The 20,906-nt window shown below is 32.1% G+C and overlaps 1 protein-coding gene across 4 annotated transcripts in view; it reads left to right on the top strand.

Annotated features, from left to right (window-relative positions):
* LOC121374293 (dual specificity protein phosphatase CDC14A-like) overlaps positions 1-19,532 on the top strand; it is a 47,521-nt gene extending 27,989 nt beyond the window's left edge. For 2 of the 4 annotated variants that reach the window (XM_041501336.1, XM_041501338.1), the window contains exons 10-16: positions 688-826; positions 2,269-2,437; positions 4,546-4,658; positions 5,386-5,580; positions 6,158-6,199; positions 11,243-11,402; positions 16,274-19,532. In XM_041501336.1, the coding sequence (XP_041357270.1) occupies positions 688-826; positions 2,269-2,437; positions 4,546-4,658; positions 5,386-5,580; positions 6,158-6,199; positions 11,243-11,402; positions 16,274-16,300 (845 nt within the window). In that variant the 3' untranslated portion in view covers positions 16,301-19,532. The remainder of the gene's footprint in view (positions 1-687; positions 827-2,268; positions 2,438-4,545; positions 4,659-5,385; positions 5,581-6,157; positions 6,200-11,242; positions 11,403-16,273) is intronic. The other 2 variants (XM_041501339.1, XM_041501340.1) reach the window with 2 other exon arrangements.
* The last annotated feature ends 1,374 nt before the right edge of the window (positions 19,533-20,906 follow it).

Consider the following 20,906-nt stretch of genomic DNA (forward strand, 5'->3'; position numbering starts at 1 on the left):
AATTTAAAAATAGGAAATCCGTAAGACTGACTAAGACTGACTAACAGTTTAAAAAAAAAAAATTCCTCTGATTTAAAATAAGACAGTGTAAATTAGAGGATTTGTAATTAGTGTTTGTTAATATGTAAAACATCAATTGAGTTAGTTGAGTCTTTAGGTCATGATGTTGATATTTTACATGTCAACAAACATGAGTAGTATGTTCTATTTATCCTATTACTCTTAAAATATATTTTTAAGTCAATATTTACCAAACAACATTTGCATATCACAGATCGTGAGAAAAATATTACATTGACACAGATGTCACATGTTAGATTATAACTGTATCTGATTACCTACTGACCTTGCACATTTGCATATATCTTAAAGTTGCATACACCTTTATTACACATGTTTATGACATGGATATCATTGGTAAGTTAAAGGATAAATACTGTATTTTATATAATATATATTACATAATAAATGTAGATATGCAGCTCATTGTCATCATGTTTCATGTTTTCATAATAATAGATAAACTCAGTTGTATGTGTGTTTACTAAATTTAATACACTTTTAGATTAACTGAACTGTTCATCACACTCATTAATAAACAGTTGATAACTTGTTTTGTGAATATTTTACAGCACACCTGCTCAAGCAGTAATTTCAGTTTAAAGTACATTGTTGTTTTATTTTCAGCTGGTCTAGGGAGGACAGGGACATTGATATGTTGTTATTTGATGAAGCATTATAAGTTCACAGCAGCTGAATCTATCGCATGGAACAGAATATCACGGCCGGGCTCTGTCATAGGGCCTCAGCAGAACTTCCTAGAAGAGTAAGACATTTGTTAAGGCTTTTAATTTATTTTATATTGTATGGTGTGGGAAGTAGTCTATAGGGTGTATACCACCAGGTGAAATCCCATAGACAACAGTAGTAACATATGTGGTTAAAACTCCTACCTGCAGCGTATCAATCAACATATACACCACAGATATAAATACTACCACCCCTCACCTTTAAAGTGAATCAGAAAAAAAATTGGGGTCAAGCATACAGGTACCCCATATATGTTTCAAGCACAAGATTACTTGCACAGTGGTACTAGATGGAATACGATTGCATACATTTTTTGCCCAGATAAAACTTTTTTTTCCTTCTTTTTTTAACAACCAACAAACTCACATTTTAATCCGGCCTGGTGCTTATAAAACTTTAGAGTCTAGACACAAGACACTAATAGAGTCTGAGACAGTAATGTCATGACAACACCATACAAATTGTATGTGATATCAATACATTCCATCCGGCCTGGTGCTTATAAAACTTTTAGTGTCTAGACACAAGACACTAATAGAGTCCGAGACAGTAATGTCATGACAACACCATACAAATTGTATGTGATATCAATACATTCCATCCGGCCTGGTGCTTATAACAATTTTAGAGTCTAGACACAAGACACTAATAGAGTCCGAGACAGTAATGTCATGACAACGCCATACAAATTGCATGCATGTGACGTCGTTAAAGATTTGAGTCTAGTTTTATATGCATAGGCCCTGAAATCAAATGCTAGAAATTGAAGAGCAGTTCTAAAGACTCCAGATTAAACTAATAGTGTAACTTTTTAACAGCCATGTAGAAGACCTAGACAAACACGAATAAAAGGTTTTGATTTATATTGTCACTCATGAGGAATTGTGAATGTAACTTGGATACTGTAAAAATTAAGATGGAAAGTTGAAGTTGCTTGTAAAACCAATTAATTATTTGCTGCTTGTCCCTGTCAGTTTTGAGCCATGCTTGTTCACTGTTAATACAGCGTACTGTTATTGATCTAAAGTAGACGGCTAACAGGCTTTCATACACAGTTCATTACCTTAAAATTACTTTTTAAAATAATTGAAATAACTTACAAAGGCGCAAAACTGATCTAACTGTATTTTTGAAAAGGAACAATAAACCACATAACTTAATAATAAAAATAAATAAAATAATAGAATAAAAAATTGCTGCTAATTATATGTGTTATGTTTTTAAATCGGTGTGCTTTTTGTTTTACTAACGTCTCAGTGTTTCATCACTATAATATATTCTCAGAGGATGAAAGTCAAACCAAATGACATGTTCTTCACTTAAAATACATAACTATTTACCACAGTGGTATTGTCTAACTAGGTGACATATTTTGGTGATTGCCTGTGCTTTTATTAATACAGTAACTTGGTGAGTGCTGTGTAGATGTTGAAGAAGATAATGCATTTTGTATTACAGCAAACAAGCCTGGCTGTGGATGCAAGGTGATTTACATCGTGCCAAGCAGAAAGACTGGGCAAAGGAGCGGCCATGCGTGTCGAAGATTCTCACTGGTGTAGATGACATGCGCATCCAGGATGCCCTGGACAACAGCAGCTACAAGTACAAATACACTGATGAGGACAACGTGAGTAACACATCGTCTTTACATGTGTGAAAACACTAGTGGCTAGTGAGGACGGAAATCAGTTTTAAATTCAAGTCAAGATAAAATGGGTAGCAGTTGAAAGAATTTACAATGAATACTGCATACTGTCAACCTTTTAGTTTTTGCAGTTTTTCTATACCCCCAAGTACAAGTATGTAGATAAGTATCATACCTTGACATAGTATGTTTATGAATGTGGAGCCAGACCTCTGTTGTAGGTAGGGCGGGATTTAGCGCAGTCGGCTGAGTGCTTGCTCAGGTGCTTGCGTCGCATGATCGAGCCACCTCGGTGGATCCATTAAGCTAATGTTTTTTTTTTCTCTTGTTCTAACCAATGCACCACAACTGGTCAAAGGCTGTGGTATGTGTTTTTCTGTCTGTGGGAAAGTCCATATAAAATATCTCTTGCTGCATTAGAAAAATGTAGCAGGTTTGACATCCAATAGACGATGTGCTCTAATGATGTCGTTAAACAAAATAAACTTCTTCTATTGTAGAACTAGCAGTCTGAAATTTGTATAGAGTTACCTCCCCTTACATTATTTCATTATTTTTGTTAACTAGTATAATAAATGTTTTGGTTTCCTGACCATAGTAAAAATTATTATTTGTTAATATGTTTGATAAATTTTCCAAATGCTTGACAAAATATACATTTTAAAAAAATGGGATACTCAAAAAATATTTTTATACAATTTTATTTATTAAATTTTATTGTTTAAATTTTATTTTTGTTGTATGTTTTATTTTATTTTTAATTTCAACTAATTGACTGGTTGAATTATACTAACATTATACTTTATTTAGAACAAAGAATATTTAGGTACCGATTACTTGGAAGCACTTGGCACATAGTTGTTTTGGTGAAAAAAAGAGTTCATTTACTGTTTAAATTAATTTTAAAAATGCATCATATCATTGGTGGATAAAGATTAAATAGTTAAGATCTGCCGATTTTTTATTTATTTTAGTTTTTAAGTCCTAGCCAGATTTTGAGGTCATACATGTAGGTGTTCCATGTTAATTAACAACAACAACCCCACAACACCTGTACCACTCAAGCCCATAGTTTGCTCAGCAGTAACATGCAGACTTGCCAACTGCTATGTTGTAAGCATAATTTGATATGCCCAGTTGAGGTTTACTACACTGCTATGCTCATTCAAAAACTGCTACTCTGTTAAAAGTATGATATGCAAAATATGTTTTTAAACAGTTGAGAGTGAGAGTAAAGAAGAAATTGGGAGGAGGAGACAAGCTACATGTGTAAATTATTTTTGCACTTTGTATTAAATAACCACATGAGGAATCAACGAAACTATTGGCAAATGTTAGCATTGATCACTGTCACTAAATGATGCTTAGTAGTAAGCAGATTTCCATCTTCGCTTGCAACATGCATTACTCTATGGATAAAATAGCATGACCCATACTTTTGCTGTGAAAGATGTGTGCAGAAGGGGGGTTTTGTGGGTTGAACCCCCCACCCCACCTACTCTAAACAAAATGTATTTTTCTCAATGTATTTTTTTTTTTTACAGGGGAGCATGACCAGACAGTCTAGATGCTTCTTCTCCCCCCCTCCCCCCTCTGCACAATTTCCTGCATACATGCCTGTGTTATGTTACCTAGTTTTTGCGTTTGAAAAAAGATTCAGGATAATTTCTATGAACGTTTACACTTCTATTTCTTCAATGTTTTCTGCAAACCTTTATACTGAAAAGAAAATCTAACATATAGCAGAAGAAATAATATGTCTTTGTGTTGAATGTTATTTGGTCACATTTGTTTTGCTCTTCTTCATAGTGTTCGGGTAAGCCTAGCTCAGATATCATTTTATTCTCTCACTTTGTCTGGAATGCTGCTCTCACTTGGTGGAAAAACTGTGGATAGGGCCAGACCCTGATCATGTTTTAACAGATAAAATCAAAATTTATTAATTTGTTAGACAGATGCATTTGTATATATATGATTGTTTGATATTAAGATCTATTATTGTTAGTAGTAGTATTAGCATTGTTTTTAGTGTTATTATTTTAATTATGTTTTTCTTAATGAATGTATGTTTTTGTATTTTTTAATTTCAGCTCTATTCTGGTCCCGTTACAAGGAGCAGTGGTGTTGAAACTCAGGGAGATAAGCTTAATCAGATGAAGTTACTACGGAAACATCCCCGGTCTGCTACCACGGGAACACTAGGGTAATGCTACAACAATGGCTGCCTGTCACCTGCACTTCAATCAAAACTAATATGCTACAGTACATTCTTTCCTAATTCTGTATAACCCAGGACCTGTTTACCTCTACAGATTAATATTTGTAATCCAAATGTTATTACTGAAGTTAAAGTTTTTGTTTAACTAGAGAACACTGCTTTATTAATCATCGGCTGTTGAATATCAAACATTTAGTAAATCTGACACACAGTCTTAGATGGACACCTGCTACATTTTTCCATTAGCAGCAAGGGATCTTTTATATGCACTATCCCACAGCAGAACAGCACACACTGTCACCTTTGATATGCCAGTCGTGTGGTACTGAGACAGGAAAGAACCCAATCGGAGAACATTTAATTATGAAATAACATCTCTTAATAATAATTTGGTTTTGTTGGAGGGGAGAGGTTGGACTGGTGGGATTTAAATACTGTACAAAGTGAAACCTGCTTAAATGATCACCTTCACTTAGCATAACCTTTTTAGAGAAGCCCACCTTTCTATTCTCCAAAACTGTAGTATACTACAAAATTACTGGTTTAAACTGTCACCTTTGTTAAAATGAGACTTGTTTAATTGTCCCTTTGTTGGGGACATAACTACGAATTCCTGTGAGAAACATATTAAAGATTTGATAGGTCATACTATTTAAATCTATCTGTGATTTCATTGTCCAGCATGTTTATTCCTACTCCATCCCTTCTTCAGTGTTGATGATGTCAAGATTCACAAACGTTCAACCACGCAATCTCATCGGATGTCCGGATCGAAAAGTGCACAAGGGGTGATGTCTCCGCTAAAAACGTCCAAAGTGTCCACATCCGTCCTTGCTAACAACCATGCTAATGCCAACGCCAAGCGGAGTATTCGTCTTTCATCGGGATCTTCCTCCACTAGCAAAAGGTAAACACTTATACTACTATATGCTCTGCTAAACAATTACCACCATTTATTATTAAACATTTTATGGTGGTAATTCTTTGCATTGTGATCGATCTTTTGAACTTCTTTTGGTGAAAATTACCAAATTCAAAAGATTTTGTGTGTGTATGTGAACATTATGAAGTTGAAAGTTTTATATTATGGTTTATGTGAATAAATCATAGAAATCTTATTTGTGTTTTGGAAAGGTATGTATTTTCTTATGTTTATTTTTTATTATAGCTGAAATACTGGACAAGCATTCTTTTGTTAGAATGCAGACATTAAAAACTATACATTGTTACTATTTTAAATATGAACTTATATATCATACAAATTAAATCAATAGTGTCAAAAAACCTTTCCAAAATTATATTAATTAATTATTAAAGAGTAATAAATAAAGGTCGCATTAATATTTTTTCCAATTTGGAAAATATGTTTTTTTAAAAACTAAAAGCTGTATATGACACCAATTGGTATTTTGAATATAACCAGCTAGGATGGGATGAAAAAAGAAAGATATAACTTTCGACTAAAATGCTGATTGTTCTTTTAGAAAGCAGCAGATGTACAGCTTGAGGAGAAGCGTACATCCTAGGTAGGAGATCATTTCTTATGGTACTGAGTGGCACTGGCTTGAAACGTGACCATCGTTGTCCATTATGTCTTACCCTGGCTTTTTATTTTACCACTACTGAAATCCGCAAGTTATGAATTTTCACCTGTGGGGTTTATTATCAGGTTACAATAAACATTCTTTGCTTAACATATACACTTAAAAAAAGTTAAATTATTTAATTAAATATTATTTTTTAAAAACCCTTCTTTTGAGCACATTTTAAAGTCGTAGTTTTTAACCTGTAAAAATGGACACTAAGTTTAATTATTCTACAAATATGTAGCACATCTGGATAAAGTTACAATAGAGTAAAACATGTGTCTGTGAAGTTAAAATGGGGAAATACCCTTTAAAAGTTGACTAGAGCTCATTTCCATAACTCTACTCGGGGATAAATGCATTTTCAAAATGATAAAAAAAAAGAATTTTGTGGTATTACAAATACCAGAATGACCAGAAACACTTCGGATGTTAGGAAATAGATATTCTAAATAATAAAATTTAAGTAATGTCTGATTTCAATGTCCAAAAATAGTTCTGATAGTGAAAAATACACCATTGTCTTTAAAAACTAACATTTGTGACTTTACACGTTTAAAGGTTGACTTTATAATAAAATTATGAACTATGAGCTAGACAGTGTAAATCTGTTTTACTGTGTGCCTTGTATTCCCCAATAACAAGTAAAAAGTGTTATTCCTAATTTTGCATTCAGGTAGTTGCCACCTACACTACATTTTCCAAACTTTGTTTAAAAACGAAGATGACATTGTTATCCCTACATGGACACTACATATTTTTTTGTCATTTTCTGCAGATCATTAAACAGCTGCAGATGGGGAAAATCATGCAAATTATGTCAGTTTTCAAGGGCGTTAACTCAGTGGTACTTTTCCTTTTAGCCATAAAGTAATTTAAAGCAGGATTTAAAAAAAAAAAATTTAATAAAAATTTAAACAGCCTTAATAGGAAATGAAAATGTAATGGCATCTCATGATATTTGACTACAGCTTGGTGAAACCTTTTTTGGGGTCTAGTTTTAGCTTTACTTTTATGATCAAGTTGACCTTTAAAAAATTAAATTCCAGCGAAATCTTATTAATGTGCTATTGATTATTTAAAATAAAGTTAACAATCAATCCCTTTAATACACATTGTAATTTTAGACACAACCGTTTTGAAGTGTGTCCATTAGCAATTTACATATGTAAACACTCAGAATAATGTTAATTATTTAAAATAATAATAATATAGTTAAACCATGCAAAAACTGTGTCCAGTTAATGTTTACAAATATAAAATATACAGAAAATAATGTGAATTGAAGTAAAACCTTCCTTAATTTTAAGCCATTTTTAGTAATAGCAGTGACATGTATAAAACTAAATTTGTAGCCCAGTTAACTTTTGTTGCCATTAAGTTAAAATAAATTTTATTATTACAATATGGTGTTTCTACAGCTAGGCACATTGTGTTCATTCTGAAAACCACAGTGAAAAGCAGTAACAGGCTGAAATCAGTGGCACCAACTGTCACAGTGTTTCTGTCATTATTATTAACTTTTGTTCTTTATTACTGTGTGATGCATACAATTTTAATTTGTCATCTTACATTTATTTTTCTTAGTTTAGTTTTGCATTGATGTCAGGTTTTTTTTAGAAAGAAGAATTGAGATGATTTGTCAAAATGTATGAATAGGCCTATTGCACATATCAATTGTGCATGCACAAATTCATAGTAACTCATGAATCTAACAAGGAACTTACATAAGGTTACACAACAGAACTTGTTGTAAAGCTGATGAGGATTATGCAGTCATTGTCCAGTTATATATTATTCTATCAGTAGGGGACCCGAAAATTCTATCGATACTTATCCAAAAAACCTTTCTAAAACCAATAAATTAAATAGTTACACATGTAAATAAATTAAAAAAATTACCATTTGTATTAAAAATTCATCTCAATAAATTAGAATTTTTGAATATAGATACAAAAAGTTGAATTACATGTACTTTAAAAAATTGGGACAAAACATCTCAAACTATATTTTAGCATGTACCATGGTAAAATGTATGTGTATTGTATTGTATGCTGGGGCATCTTGTCGTGATGTGCACCAGACTAGAACAGTTTGGACATGTTTTAGTTAGTATTTGCAGTAGTTTGTGATACATATGCTATAGGATTCTACACTATTATAATATGACAATGCTGTTGTTTTTTAACAAGTGTTTGTGTGTTGCATGTTGCATGGAATTTTATCTGTACTGATAACATATATTTCACTATTACAGATGCAGGCAGAATTATTTATTGTAACTGAATGTTATTGTCTGACAAAAAAGTACATTATACCCTTTATTTTTTAATGACATACAACATATCCTAGTAATCACATTATTTTTCCACAGCTGTTTGTGCCATTTTCTATAAATAACAGTTTTAAAAAAATATTTTATATATCTGATTATGGCAGATGATATAGTGATAATATAACACCAAAAACAGTTTTTAAAATCAGCACTGCATCTGCTGTTTGGGTGTAATATACAGTGTTTAAATAAAGTTTGCTATGCTATGCTATGCTATGCTAAAATTCAGTCTAAATTTAACTAAATTCAGCTAAGTACAGTCACAAAGAAAAATAATCAAGAATATTTTACGTAAATACTTGTTGAGAGAGTAAGAGAAAGACTAACTGATTACATCATAAATGTAGAAAAAAGTATTTTGCCAAGTTCACTTTAGTAAGTAGGTAATAAAGCTTTGAGATAAGCAAAGTTGTGTACAGGCTACCACAAATGACGGACCTAGTAACCTATTTATTGTGACACATTCATAAATTTTACAATAATTCCCATTATTATTACAGTACCATAAAAGTATTAAAACCCTTCACAGAACCACGGATATTTTGTTCTTCATTCAATGTTCTAATTGTACTGGTACTTGAATGTGTATCTTAAGTGTGTTACTGTTGCTTAGCATGACGTGGAGAACGAAGTACTGTTCTCCACTTTTTTGACATGGTAACCTCTTGGCAATAGCGACCAGTGTAGACTTATTTCAATGCCTTGGTAATTTGTAAATCGTCACCAATTAAAAAAAACAAAAACTTTTTTTATTGCATGTGTTTTGTGTGTGTGTTTTTTGTTTTTGTTTATCTATTTATCAACTTAAAAGCAATAAAGTTTTATCAGTGGGTCATTCCACACTAACAGTAACAAAGACAAAACTGTCTATAGGAAAATTTCTCAACATTTTCTTATTATATATAACTTTACTGTCCCTAGGAAACACACATATATATATATATCATTACTATGATATTAATTGAAGTGTAAAAGAACACAAATTTTATTAGTCACCTACCAGTCCAACCAGAGGGGACTAGAGTTTTCTTCATCTCTGTCATCCTGTCTGTCTGTCCGTTCATCTGTCACACATATAGTTTTCAGAACTTTTTGTTGTTACAATGCCTCAAGTTATTGAGCTGAAATTTTGTATATAGCTTTATCATGTACTTTTACTGATTAAGTTTGACTTTCATGGCATTTTACCCACTTTTGACAATTGTGACCATAGAAATATATATTTTGGGCCTAGTAAGGGACATGTGTTGGTTTTTCAGTTGACTTTTTTTCCCACAATGCCTCAAATTTTTAACAATGTTGTTGCCTATGGAACTTAAGAGATACAGAACTTTGTTGGACATAGTAGGGGACATGTGTTGGTTTAGCAATATGCTCAGAATGCTTGTTTTAAATAGTTTTATTGACCACGATCTGTTAGTGTGGATATACACAAATAGCTTGCAAAAGTTATTGTGCATGTTGAATTGTGTAACCTTTGTAATTACTCTGGTTACAAGGTAGTTATTAATTTTTTAAACAATGTTTTTAAGTTTGCAATTTTCCACGTAGTATTACCTACATGTACATTGTAGGTGTTACTAACCTTAGGGCCAGCATGTACTTTTTGAGTACCGGGTAATGTTTATTAACTAATCGGCCTGGCCGTCGGAGTAGAGCTGCATCCAGTTACTGGTGATAATGACTAATCAGTGCAGTCGATTAAAGTTTACATGTATATCTAATGACTTAATTTACAGGTATACTATTTACAAAAATTGTCAAACATGTAAACTCCATTGATGTCTATATAATGCTTTTGTGTAGATTTTGTACTGACACATGCATTTATTTACATGCATTATGTTGTGTTGTATTTGTGCATGTCTTGTTGAAAGTTGTCTTTACAGCTGTTGTCTCTGAATTCACCATTTTACTTTAGTTTACCTGTAACAATTTAAAATCTGTGAAATAGTGACTGTCATAGGAAAGATACAAATTGTCTTGACCGTCTAATAAAAGTCCAGTCTTTGTGAAATTTTGTCATAACTTGTCTTCCAACAGAAGGGTCATGCATATTTAGATAAACGTCTGTGTAATATACCATTCTTTGCTTTGCACTAGTTCTTACTTGATGATTGCTGAACTTTCTGGGTTATATCATCATCAAGTGTATTTCTTACATCAATTCAGTAGTTAATATTGGTTTATGGTGAGTTTTGCAAAACATTCTGAAAATACACGCTGGTACCACATTTGTGCAGCTATCAATACTAGACAAAATATTTGTGCTAGAATAGAGGTGTGTTGAGCAGGCTTGTAAATATGTATGTTTTATGACTGCATGTACATTTCATAATGTTTACTTTTTAAAAGTGGCTTTTTTGATGGTTGTTTTAAATCTAACTGGTGATGGGATTATAGCCTAACATTGTGTTAATGTATTCTACTTACTCTGTTGGTTTTAGTAAATTAACTGACTAAAGAAATCGACACTGTGGCATGTTGTTTGTTTTGCATGGAATTGAACATTCTCAGTGAGTTTTGCAAATGTAAAGCTGGAAGAATAGTGTATGTTTGTTTGTCATGAGTTATCAAATTGTAAAGCAGTTGTTGATGCACACACGTGTAATACTTGATTTGATTCCATGTGTTTGTCTATCCACCAGCTCGACTAGGCGTAGCCTTGACTTATATTCAGACTACGCTGACTCTAAGACAAAGGATTATAAAAGCAACCTGTTTACTAGTTCTGCGGATATATATAAAACATCACCTGAATACGTCTCGGCCTGGCCAAACAAATATCTCTTACGATCCAACAATACAGTAAGTTAAATGTTGTCACCTTTCTTGTCCTTTGCACAGTCCATGTTTCACACTGATTATTTTGTATGTCACAAACAGTACATATTTTGTTTTGGTTGTACAATTTCCATTAAAACAGTTTGTGTTGTGTACTAGAACGATATTGGTTGCTTCAGCTTTAAGTTGCAGATGTGTGAACCAGATTTGCTTTTTTAAGGGTTGAGATAAATCAAGGCAGGAACAATGCTCCTCAGCTTTTTCTTCTTTTTTTTGTCGACATTTTCTTTTTGTGTTCGACAATTTTTTCTTAGAAATCAGTCTAAAACCACAAGGAAAAATTCTCACTGTTTCCTCAACCAAATGTTAACATTTTCAGGAGAAAACTGAACATAAAACAGGAGTGGATCATTTCTTATAAACCAGATTTCATGATTGTCAGAAGTTGTGATGAATATGTAGAGGCCTGAGAATTGATGTGTTTTTGTTTCTTGCTCCAACCGCACCTTTTAGAATGGTAGATTAGAGGCTTGTTAAGTGTGGTGTGTGTTCAAGAGTGGCATGCATGTGAATGCTGTTTTTTATTAGTGAAAGAAAGTTCTATTTGACAGCATGTTTTCTCTCTCGCAGTCTACAGCGTCATAGATACCATACATACATGTATTATATGCTATTTATCAGTAGTGAGGGACCTATCCATCAGTCTGAACAAATAAGTCGTGCTGTATGACAGCATACAACATGTATGATGTACATCATTTAAATTACGACATGCCATCACAAAACTAATTTGTATATATTTTATTGAAACTAACACAGTAAAATGTATAATTAAAAGTACAAAGCTGGCTCAGGTTTGTGTCACATGACAAGCTATATACTCGAAGTACTATTGCATCTTCACACTAAAGGTTTTTACCTTTTGGCCAATCACAAATTGTACTAAAAGAGTATATAGACAGTAATTAATATTGTTTAAATCAAACTTGGGCTAGCATTGTGCCATCTGATGTCATTTTGTTTTCGGGTTCAGTTTTTATAACACATTTGAGCATTATGAAAAAGTGCACATGATAAACACCTTGTGTAGTGTATGGTATTTTGTAAATGTTAAATGTCCAAATTATTGACATCACTGATACTCCACTGTGATGGTTAGGTGGGGGGAAAATGGGGTATTCTCAAAAATAAAATAAAGTATTTTACAGTAGACTTCATACATGTAAAGTCATTTGATGGTTTATCAAATTGTTTATGCATTTGTTGCCAGGGAGGGGTTGAAGTTTAGTATAGTCATTTAAACTGGACCTTTTCCAACCTTTGGTCCTTGGGGAAACTATAATTGTAAATTTGAGCCTTCTGACCCTTCAGTGCCAAAATTGGGTAAATATGCATATTCTTTAAAAACAGCTTCTCTGGTGGGAAAAAGTTGAGTGTCTGGCTTGTAGATTGCTGGGATAAAGGGCTATCAACCTGCATCTGAAGGTTTCATTCAGTGATCCAGCCATCGGTCTTTTCTAAAGTCCACCATTTTACTGAAAATGGGTGTCCTGCACTCCATGAGTCTGGTAGGATCAACAATTTACTGTTGAGCATTTAGGCCCATGGGCCTATTGTTAATAGACTGAGATGGGAACCTTATTTTCTCTTACATGGTTAATGATTTATCATCTGTTTACTTGTTTGTTAGAGGCATGGTTGGGACCACATGAAAAATTACCTATGGTTATTCAGAAATATTGTGTCATGTCATAATTCCCATTGTGTGTACATTTGCATGTGTGTGTCAAAATTGGTTTCAAACCCAAATGAAATGTATACAGATGACACATACATGTACTTAGATGTATGCATACACAAGCAAATGGATTCACACCTATTAATTTATACAGAACTATTTTTGTACGCCTGTCTTTGATGGGTCATATTATGGTATGGTGTTGTCCGTCTGTTTGTCCATCATCCATACATACATGTACATCCATCCATAAACTTTTCGTTTCTGGAGCATAGCTTTCTTATCAATTCATATTGGATCATCAAACCTTGCATGCAAATACAACTTCAGATGGCAGTGTCTTGTATACCATAACTGCAGTATAGGTCACCACAACCTACTTTTGACCGGCTCTTGTTACCTAAACTGATAACGAGCGTTCACCATTTATCTGTCAACAAAATTCTTATCTGAATGAATGTCATGTTATCTGTTGCATTCTGACACTGGATGAAGATTTTCAAGAATCAGTTGCTTCAGTCAACTTTCTTTGCTAAAACCAATAGTGTTTAAGTGCCTATTTCTTTCTTTTCTTTGAAAAAACTGACTCTTGTGTTACTTGTTCTACCACCAGTGAGGTTAACACTTCAATCCCATAGTCAAATAATTTATTAGTCCCTGACTAGTCAAACCATTTTTTTCTCCTAGTCTGTCCATTTTTCTGTCCATCTGTCTGTCCAGCATAAGGTTTCCTGGACTTGATCAGCAGCGCCTCAAGATAACTGAGCTAACATTTTGTATATAACTTTATCTTGAAAAGTATTCTTGAGATTTTCCTATTCTTGACAGAGTTATGGCTCTTGTCCATAGGAGGTATTACAGCTATCACATTTTCCAGGACTTTTCTTTGCAGTGCATAAAGATACTGAGCTGGAATTTTGCATATGACTTTATTATGTTGATGCTGGGGTGTCATTAAAAAGCTATTCTATTCCATTATTATGTTGAATTACAGATCAAGTTTAAGTTGCATGCAGATTTCTCTACTGTTGACAGTTATAGCCCTTGAACTTAAGTAATATTACAAGCATTGCAGTTTTCCCAAAACAGATTTTGTATATAGCTTTGTCATGAGTTACAGATCAAGTTTGAGTTTCATGGTGATTTGCTAAAACAAGAATGCGACAGAGTTATGGCCCTTGAACTTTGGAAATTTACAACCGTCGTACTTGTGGGTTTTTTTAAACTTTTCTTTTGCATATTATTAAAGCTTTATCACATAAATATACAGATGGCACCATGCATTCAGCAGTGTATGATGTGCACCATCCCTTGTATACAGTTTTCAAGGTGTACAAATTGCATCCCTTAAATATGTTTGTTTTGTTATTATATACTCACAGAAAAAGGTTCCTGGGCATTATTAAAATCTCAGTGATACTTATATTTTTATACATGTACATATATAAGTATATAGGATTCCTAATGAGTCACTGTGCATTTTTACACAAGAATGTCAAGTAACATTGTGAGTAGAATAATGGATTTACGTGGTGAAATGTTTTCAGGCCAGCTCATTTTGCCCATGTGTAAAAATTTTCTTCAGCACTGGAGTGGAGGTTGGTGGCAGTTGACCCCTGTAACTCCACAGTCTTATGCTTAATTGACACCATAGTCTAATTTTAATGCTATTTAACAGTTGATAGAGTATAGAAATGTTTTGGGGTATTTTGTTTGTTGCACATCTTTTTGTCTCACCTCAACAAATTACATGTCTGACCATGGTAACCAACTTACATATGTATTAAATATGTCAAGTGCTCAGATGAAAGTATGTTACACAAACACAAATGTATTCCTCATTTTAATAACACTGTCTAAAGACTGGATTGTTCAAAATTGTTTGAAAATAACTGTTTACATAATAGGAAATTATAATTAAAAGTTACACAAACAAAATGTATATGTAGTGTATAATTGGTAATGGTGAACAATTTGGGTGTGCAAGCATATGAGTGAGAATGACTTGGCAGTGAAAAGATGATACTTTCTGATGGTGATGTTCCAATGATAGGTTATAATTTTAATATTGATTGGTTGGGCTCGACCGATGTGATGATTGAATATAAAAATCCATAATCGATTGTCTAGGAAAATATTAACCATAGTTGTTCTTCCAGTTTACTTGATGAGATTAATGTAAATATGTTGGGGTTGAGGTTTATTTTCATGTGTACATACAGAAAAATTATATTAAATAGTTTAAATTGTAGGGTGAAAATGACAATAGGGGCACACTGCTTATAACCGAGATCCTTCTTCAGGGCTTGAAGTAGTGGCCTGTGAAAACCAGGTCACCAGAAACCACATAAACAGTAACTAAATGGAGAAAACATCTAACACCAGTGGTGTAGAGCTTCCCGCTCTATTGTTACACTGATAATTTATATTGCTGTGGGTATGAGGTCGGAAATACCACTACTACATGTACATGTACCTTCACTTGAAAATAACAGTTTTTTTAAATAAAAAAAGTTAACTTGAAATTTAAATCAGTTTATTTTTTGTAGGAGGGCAATGCTTTTCAAATCTAGTATCCCTGGGATATTGGGATACTGCTAATCTTGAACCCTGTAAAATCCCCATGAAAATTTGTTTGGTCGAGTAGGGGACATATATACTCTCAGAATACTAAGCTGGTTTCTTTTGTTTTTCTTGTTATTCGGGTAGGAGTTTTAAATGGTCCACATAGTATTTTAGTTTAGTGCCAAGTAGCAATTGTAGCTACTCATTATTAATTTTATGTTTAGAATTGTAATACAATTCTGTATCCAAATACATGTGTACATGTAAATAAAAATAAAGATTGTGTAAATATTGTAGATCATGTGGTGTGCACATTCACATCACACAGTTTTGTACCTTCATGTGGTTTGGTGAAATTGACACGTTCATTGTACTGTATTTGAAGCCTTTTGTGTTCATTAGAAAACAGTTGGCACATCTGCATTCTGATAATAAATAAATGATCGTACTTGTTTGTGCTGTGAAAACATTTGTGACATACACTTGTGTAAAGCAATATAAAACTCATATAACATACATGTACATGCTTATTCAATAAATCTTTGTATAATCCTCTCCGTCTTTTAATTAATTTAAAAAATCTTTTTTGCAGGTCAATCCCTCCTCGCAGTACTACTAAGAATTCTAATCTGCGATGACACTCGTTTCCATGGAAACAGAATACGACTGTGCTGTGAGCTGTAAATATGGTTGGCAGTCATCAAGGACTAATATTTCCTGACACTTCAGATAGCTTGCTAGATATTGTGAAATCAATTCTAGTATGACTGCTCAGTTCAGCCATGTTATACATATATTTAAATATGTGCTTGAACCTGGCAAAATGTTAATAGAAAACCCCCAAAGATGAAATATTAACACTATTTTATGTATAAAAAGTAGTTTGTATATGTGTAGATAAAGTGATGCTTTCTATGCAGAATGGTCACATTTTTATATATACATATATCTATATATAGCAACTGAAAGCAGCTTTTATTGCATCAGTGACAATATATCATGGTGTGTTTTAAACTATGTAGAATTTTACATTAATTGGTTGTTTTTGTTATAGCTGTTTGTCAAAATATTTGGGTATATTGTATTGAGCATCCCTATCTATTTGTACATATGTCTTTTAATGAATAATGGTATGCTAAAAGTGATGTTTAAATTACATTTTTTATTTTTGTTTTTATCTATTCATCAGACTTGTTAATTATTGGAATTATAATTTTCTATGCATTATTATACATGCAAATAATAAGATGAATTCATGGAGAATATTTCATGCTTTCTGTCAAGTATGATTTGTGTCTCAATGAATGACATTTGCATGTTCCAGTGCTAGCACAACATATGTCATAAGAAATGGCAGACATCTTGAGATGAGATTTCAATATTATTTGACTGAAAAGATTAAAAAAAATTATTATACAAATTTCATCCACTTATCTTTATTCTCAAAAACCTACCACAAGTTCACTAATGCCACTGAGCAAATAACTGAACCAACCAGTGACAACATTTTGGTAAATGACTTCATCTAGTGACATCACTAAAAAACCTCTAGGGACTATATTTAGTCTACTTAATAGGATATGATATTTCTCAAATATATCGCATCTTGAAGATTAAGGCTAGGCCAGTTGGTGATTTTCCTTTCTACCCTTAGAAGAGTTCAGTGTTGATATGAAGAAGACATGATTTTATTTTATTTATTTATTTTTAATAAATTGTAAAATATTGAAATAATGAACCAAAACCAAATTCTCTTTATTATTAGCATTGTTTATATTATTAGCATTGTTTACAGTTTAAAGTCTGTGAAAAAAATAATTATGATTTCTGAAGTCATCAGTTATGTAAGTGCAAGATTACTGTCTTGTAAAGACTTTGGTTTTTAGTGTTGACTCCATTTTATTGTGAGACAGGCAGAAGAAATTAAAATTATAGCCTGTTTTTCTGCATCAAAAAATTATTTGTTTTAATGTTTTTACAAAAATCCAGCTAAGAAAAGATCATTGTTCAATCGAGTTCATTACGGTTGGGTAGATTTGTCCAAAAAAATGAAATCATTTTGTTTAATTCATCTGATTGTATGACTTCAAAATATTTTTGAATTCATAAATGTGCAGATTATTATTTGTGTTTTTCAACCTGTCTTCCACATTAAACAGCCCAGGTAAAGAATACATTTCAGGTTTGAACACCCAGCTGATTAGCATTTGCTCAACTATAATGCAGAACCACTATAGCCATCCAGCTTTCGATTTATAATATTGAAACAAATTTATTTTGAATGTCTGGGTGTTTTTTGTTTTCAGAATGATTTCACCCATTATAATATTTGTTTTATTTTGTGACTTGTGAAATCGCCTGTCGGACAGATTGGGTTGACAGTTTGAATGGATTGTTGATATTATTTCAAACCTACCATGCCTCTTATATCATTTTGTGTTGCCATGTGGGTACCTTTGACATGGTAAGTAAATCTGATTCAGTGAGGTTATACGGTGAAAGAATAAGACATTAAAAGGAACAAAATAAGATGAAACCTTTCTGCAGCTGGTAGTAATTGCTGGTTATTGGCTAAAACAAAAACTTTCATCATTGTGTAATTCAGTATCAATAGAACAGCTTGGAATGACATTACTAAAGAACTGTTTTAATAGGAGGTATTCTGTTTCCATTGACAGGTTGTTTGGGTACGAGTATAATTGATTGTTGGATACCTCAGTTGTGTGTTATAAAAGGCGAGAAAGGAAATGAGTATAACATGAGCCGTTACCTAATAATGTGGTACATGTATCTCTAAACCAGTGTAATTCAATCTCCATCTTCTCAGTGAGCTGATTTTAAAACATTTCTACTGGTTCATTCAAAACTTGTTTTCACAGAGTATTAAAAATCTGCTTATCCATTTAGAAAATAGTGGGGACAAGATGCTTATCCATTTAGAAAATAGTGGGGACAAGATGCTTATCCAGTTAGAAAATAGTGGGGACAAGATGCTTATCCAGTTAGAAAATAGTGGAGACAAGAAGTTGAAAAGGTGATATCGTATCGTAAAACCCTGCAATTTAGAAAAAAAGGACAAAACCAAAAAAAAAAGCAAGCAAACCCCACCCCAAAATAACCATTGGTTACCAAAATACTTCTGCAAAACTAGTTTTCTTAAATATTATTATTTGTTGATGTGGTTTAGTTCTTTCATGTTACAAAGGAAGATGCTGCATGTAGAAGTCTGGTTTCATTATTCAAAGATGAGAGGTTGAGATGGCATATATATATATATATATTTTTTTTTAGCTTTGCTATGACATTTATTTGTAAGTGGAGCAATTTTGTCCGGTGTTCATTCATCCATCCGTCAACTTTTCCTTTGAAATCTGTCTTCTGCAGTTTTAATTGCATTATTCTGAAACATGGTACAATAAGTGTTCACAAACTAATAGAGAGGTATTTTGGAAGTTTTTAATTTATGATTTTTTAAATTAAATTTAAACATTTTAAATAGAAATTTATCATCTATCTTCTCGTAGAGTTTTGATTGCATAGTTCTTAAACTTCGTATAAGTATTCTCAAACTAGTAAAGAGATATTTGAAAAATCGTGAATTCTTGAATTTTTATTAAATATGTTTGAAATTTAAATTGAAAATTGAGTTTTGATCAGATAGCTTTAAAACTTGGCACTATGATTCTCTAGATGAAACTTCACAAACTACTAGATGTTTATGATAGTACATTTTGAATTTGTGAATTTTTATTATATTTTAAATGGGAAATTTAACATTGAAAATGTAAAAGTATATTCTTTTAGAGTTTTGATTGGATAGTTCTGAAATTTAGTATAAGTATTCTCAGGGGCAGTCTTCACAATCTAATAGAGAGATATTTTGGAATTTTAGAATTTTTATGAAATTAAAATATATTTTTTTAAAGGAATAGATTTGTTGGAAGTTTTAAAGTTTTTTTAAATTAAAAAAATGTAACATTGAAAATGTTTTGTTTTCTTCTAGAGTTTTAAATTTAAAAGATTTAAATATAACTTTTTTAATACCAATTTGTCTGATGTCTGGCATCTGTCTGTCAACTTTTGCTGTGAACTATATCCTGTCGAAGAGTTTAAATTGGATTGTTCTGAAACTTGGTTCAGTGATCCTGTGGGGCACTCTCCACAAACTAATACAGAAATGTTATTGAATTTTTATTTAATTTTTTATATTTTTTTAAATAGCTGAACTCTATAGCTGATAGGTGTCATGTACAATTCATTTTTAGCTATGTTATGCCCACATTATTCTTTTGTGAATTATAAATGTTACAAATGCATATTACATTTTGGTTCTTTTCATTATTATGTCCCAATCTTTTACAAGCAGTTAATTTATTGACCGTAGCCAATTCTTGGCTTGAGTGACTGGTTTAATTACAGTATCTTTGAACCATATATATTTTATCTACACATGATATTTTCAAATAACTAGTGTGATTAGTTTTTACGCTGTTCTTTTTAGTATTTTAATGTTCTGTAGATATGGTCAGAAATAGATTTTTAACAGTTGTTGTATGTGTTTGTGGATTCTGTTATAATTTTCAGTACAGTGGTAGGTTTGTGTAATTATATACATTACCTGTGATAGTTATTTTGTAGTGATCCTATGTAGGGTGGAGCTTTTGCACTTTGAAATTTTACATTTTAGCTCTTTATTTCATGAAGATTTGCTTTCATTTTAATTTTATTTCCAATAAATTAACAACTAAACTTATTAAAATATTTTTGCTGTCAACACCAAAAACCATTTAATTAAAAAAGACATATTTATTTTGTCTGTACAGTGTCATAAAGCGTAACTGATTTATAAAATATATTAAATACCAATATAGTGTCAATTTGCTTAGTTCGTTTAAGAAATGTAAATTGTACTATAAAAAAATAATACATTTTTTAAAATCCACAACATTAATAAGAAATTTTTAGAAACAATACACAACATAAGAAATATTATCGTTTTACTCGTGAATAACATAATGCTTTTTACAGAACAATTATTACTTCTCAGAGAAGAATTTGAAGAAAATATTTTTATGTGAAGACCAAGGAGTGATTTTCTTGTTGGAGGTTGAAAAAAAAAGGAGAAAAAAACAGCTACTAAATAATTTTCTATAAATATTTCTGGCATAACTTATGCTGTCCTTTGATGATCATGTTCCCAGCATAATACAGTTAAACAGATAATG

Source organism: Gigantopelta aegis, chromosome 6, assembly GCF_016097555.1.
Source record: "Gigantopelta aegis isolate Gae_Host chromosome 6, Gae_host_genome, whole genome shotgun sequence".
Taxonomy (NCBI): domain Eukaryota; kingdom Metazoa; phylum Mollusca; class Gastropoda; order Neomphalida; family Peltospiridae; genus Gigantopelta; species Gigantopelta aegis.